The sequence below is a fragment of the Penaeus vannamei genome, chromosome 11 (assembly GCF_042767895.1).
Source record: "Penaeus vannamei isolate JL-2024 chromosome 11, ASM4276789v1, whole genome shotgun sequence".
Classification (NCBI taxonomy): domain Eukaryota; kingdom Metazoa; phylum Arthropoda; class Malacostraca; order Decapoda; family Penaeidae; genus Penaeus; species Penaeus vannamei.
In genome coordinates this window covers 25,305,181-25,307,680 of record NC_091559.1, presented here as the reverse complement: position 1 = coordinate 25,307,680, position 2,500 = coordinate 25,305,181, and the positions used below count along the sequence as shown (strand labels likewise).

Here is a 2,500-nt window from a genome sequence, read left to right as displayed (position 1 = left end):
AATTAGGGGTTCCGCGCCCTTAGAGTTTAACTGGCGGGAGAATGAGGATGAGGTTCTTTCATTGGGCTTATCCTGATTATTGTGTCTTCTCGTGGTTTATTGCTTGCAGTGCTTATGTTGCTTTTAGTATGCACGTCATTTGGGTGGTAGTACCTCATGGGATTTGGTGCTTATCTTGTTATTAAGGGCCATAAATTGTCATGTCCTTTACTGTTCACACACATACCATTGTTTTTCTGTACCATCCACTAAGAATAAATTTCTCCTTTCCAGTCACAAACTATGTCACGATCCACCATGCCGACCACATCGTCCGAACACTCGACCCCGACTTCAGCTAAGGTGAAGCGCAACCCTTCGAGCGTCAGCCGGAAGAGCAACGGCGACAGCTACAACCTCAGCAACGGCAAGACCTCCCCGTTGAAGCCCAAGTCGAAGCCATGCTGTTCCCAGTACCACCTGAACAGCGTGTGGTCCATCTGGTACTGCCTGGTGAGCCTCGGTTTTATGGCCTACCTGGTGTACAACGGCGTGAAGAGGTTCCTGCTGTACGCGTCCTTGCCCTGGCCCCAAGGTAGGTGTCCCTCGTGCGAAGGCCGAGGGGGAGGGGAGGAGAGGAGGAGAGGAGGCTGTGATAATGATAGAAAGGCAATAGGAAGGACAATGAGGGAGGGGAAGTAGCACTTGTTAACGACAGAGGATAGATGGAATGTGGTAATGATAGGGAAAGGATAATAATGATAGGGGAGAAAGGGAATTGCAACAATGATAGCCTCCATATGAGAAGATTAATTACTTAAAACTCATGACTAAAGCTAAGAGGGTCATCAAAAAAGACAAAATAACTATAACAGAGCAGGTAAATCTCACTAAACATAATTAAAATAGATTAAAATTACATTGCTTTTATATCGAACTCTCTATTTATATCCATTTTCTAAACTTCTTATAATAAGAACGAAAACTATCCACTAAATTCTGAATGAGCAAATTTAACTGAGCATGGAAATAAGAGGAATAAAGATAGGGATTTTTAAAAGACTAAATAAATCCAAAATGAATGTACGATGTAGGGATTGCTCTGTGGCTTCTGTAGGAACGCATATGCAAAGCTCTTCTAATTAACCAAAGTGTATTAACATTCTGATTGATGTCCCTGTTAATTGCTGATGACGAAGCCATTTGTTAGAACTTTAATGACTCTTACAGCTAATTTGCAATCGTTTTGGGGGCCTGTTTCTTTGGCGTTGTTATTTCATGTTTCATTTTTCGGTTCCTTTGTTTTTTAGTGGTTTATTGCCATGTGTGCCATGCATGGTTGTTGTATTTTAATCACATTCTTTGACAGATAAGTAGGTAGGTAGGCTGGTAGGTAGGGAAGGAGGCAGGTAGGTAGGTCGGGAGGGAGGGAGGGAGGAAGGAAGGGAGGGAGGAAGGAAGGGAGGGAGGAAGGAAGGGAGGGAGGGAGATAGGTAGGTAGGTGGGTAGGTAGGTGGGTAGGTAGGTGGGTAGGGAGGGAGGGAGGGAGGGAGGGAGGGAGATTGGTAGGTAGGTAGGTAGATAAATGGATAGATAGATAGATAAATGTGTAGATAAGCAGATTGGAAAATAGAAAAAGAGTTATCAAGAAAGGAAAAAAGGCTTCTCACTACGCACAGGCACCTAAATAACACTTTCTTCCCCCAGACCCGCCTTTCGTCGAACTCAACGCCTACGTCGGACTCGTGGGCGCGTCCGTGGTGCTGCTGCCCTTCTTCCTCGTGACGTCACTGCTGAAGGTGGGCAACTTGGGCAACGACGGATTCAAGCTTGGGGCGTCCCTCTCCACCTGCAGTAGGGACCCCCCGCCGGTACTCGAGGCGGCTAAGGGAGTCGTTAGGTAAGTAGGGGCTTGATGTTGTGTTAAGGGGGTGAGGGGTTATGTTAAGGGAGTGAGTGGGTGAGGAGAGAGTGAGTGAATGGATGGGTGTGTATGTTGGTGTGTGTGTATGAAGGAGGGAGTGATTGAGTGAATAAGTAAATGAGTGAATGGGTGGTAAGTGACTGGGTGAGCGAATAAGTGTGTGAGTGTGAGTATGAGTGAGTGTGTGTGTGTGTGTGTGTGTGTGTGTGTGTGTGTGTGTGTGTGTGTGTGTGTGTGTGTGTGTGTGTGTGTGTGTGTGTGTGTGTGTGTGTGTGTGTGTGTGTGTGTGTGTGTGTGTGTGTTTACTTCGCCAAACCGTTGTTATTTTCCCTCTTTGGGTTTAATGAAGCAAGCAGAACGAGCGAGCGGTGAATTCAATAGCTTCTCTTCGAGGGAAGTTGAGACTAACTTTCTACCACAAGTTCTAAGAGTTCAGCTTAAGGGAACGGACGGAGTGACGAGAACTTTTTATTATTAGTTAGAAAACGTAATTGCTTTGTCAGATGAACGTTATTTTTTTCTACAAAGTTTTGTCTCCATCGGACGCAGATTCGAAAGTTTTATATTAGCTGGGCGTAAGAAGCCTCTTTAAAAGTC

At 45.4% G+C, this 2,500-nt stretch overlaps 1 protein-coding gene across 1 annotated transcript in view; it reads left to right on the top strand.

Moving 5' to 3' along the window:
- LOC113818286 (protein tincar-like) overlaps positions 1-2,500 on the top strand; it is a 64,521-nt gene that overhangs the window by 33,147 nt on the left and 28,874 nt on the right. Inside the window, exons 2-3 of the mRNA XM_070127126.1 lie at positions 274-574; positions 1,687-1,879. Coding sequence (XP_069983227.1) covers positions 283-574; positions 1,687-1,879 — 485 coding nt within the window. The 5' untranslated portion in view covers positions 274-282. The remainder of the gene's footprint in view (positions 1-273; positions 575-1,686; positions 1,880-2,500) is intronic.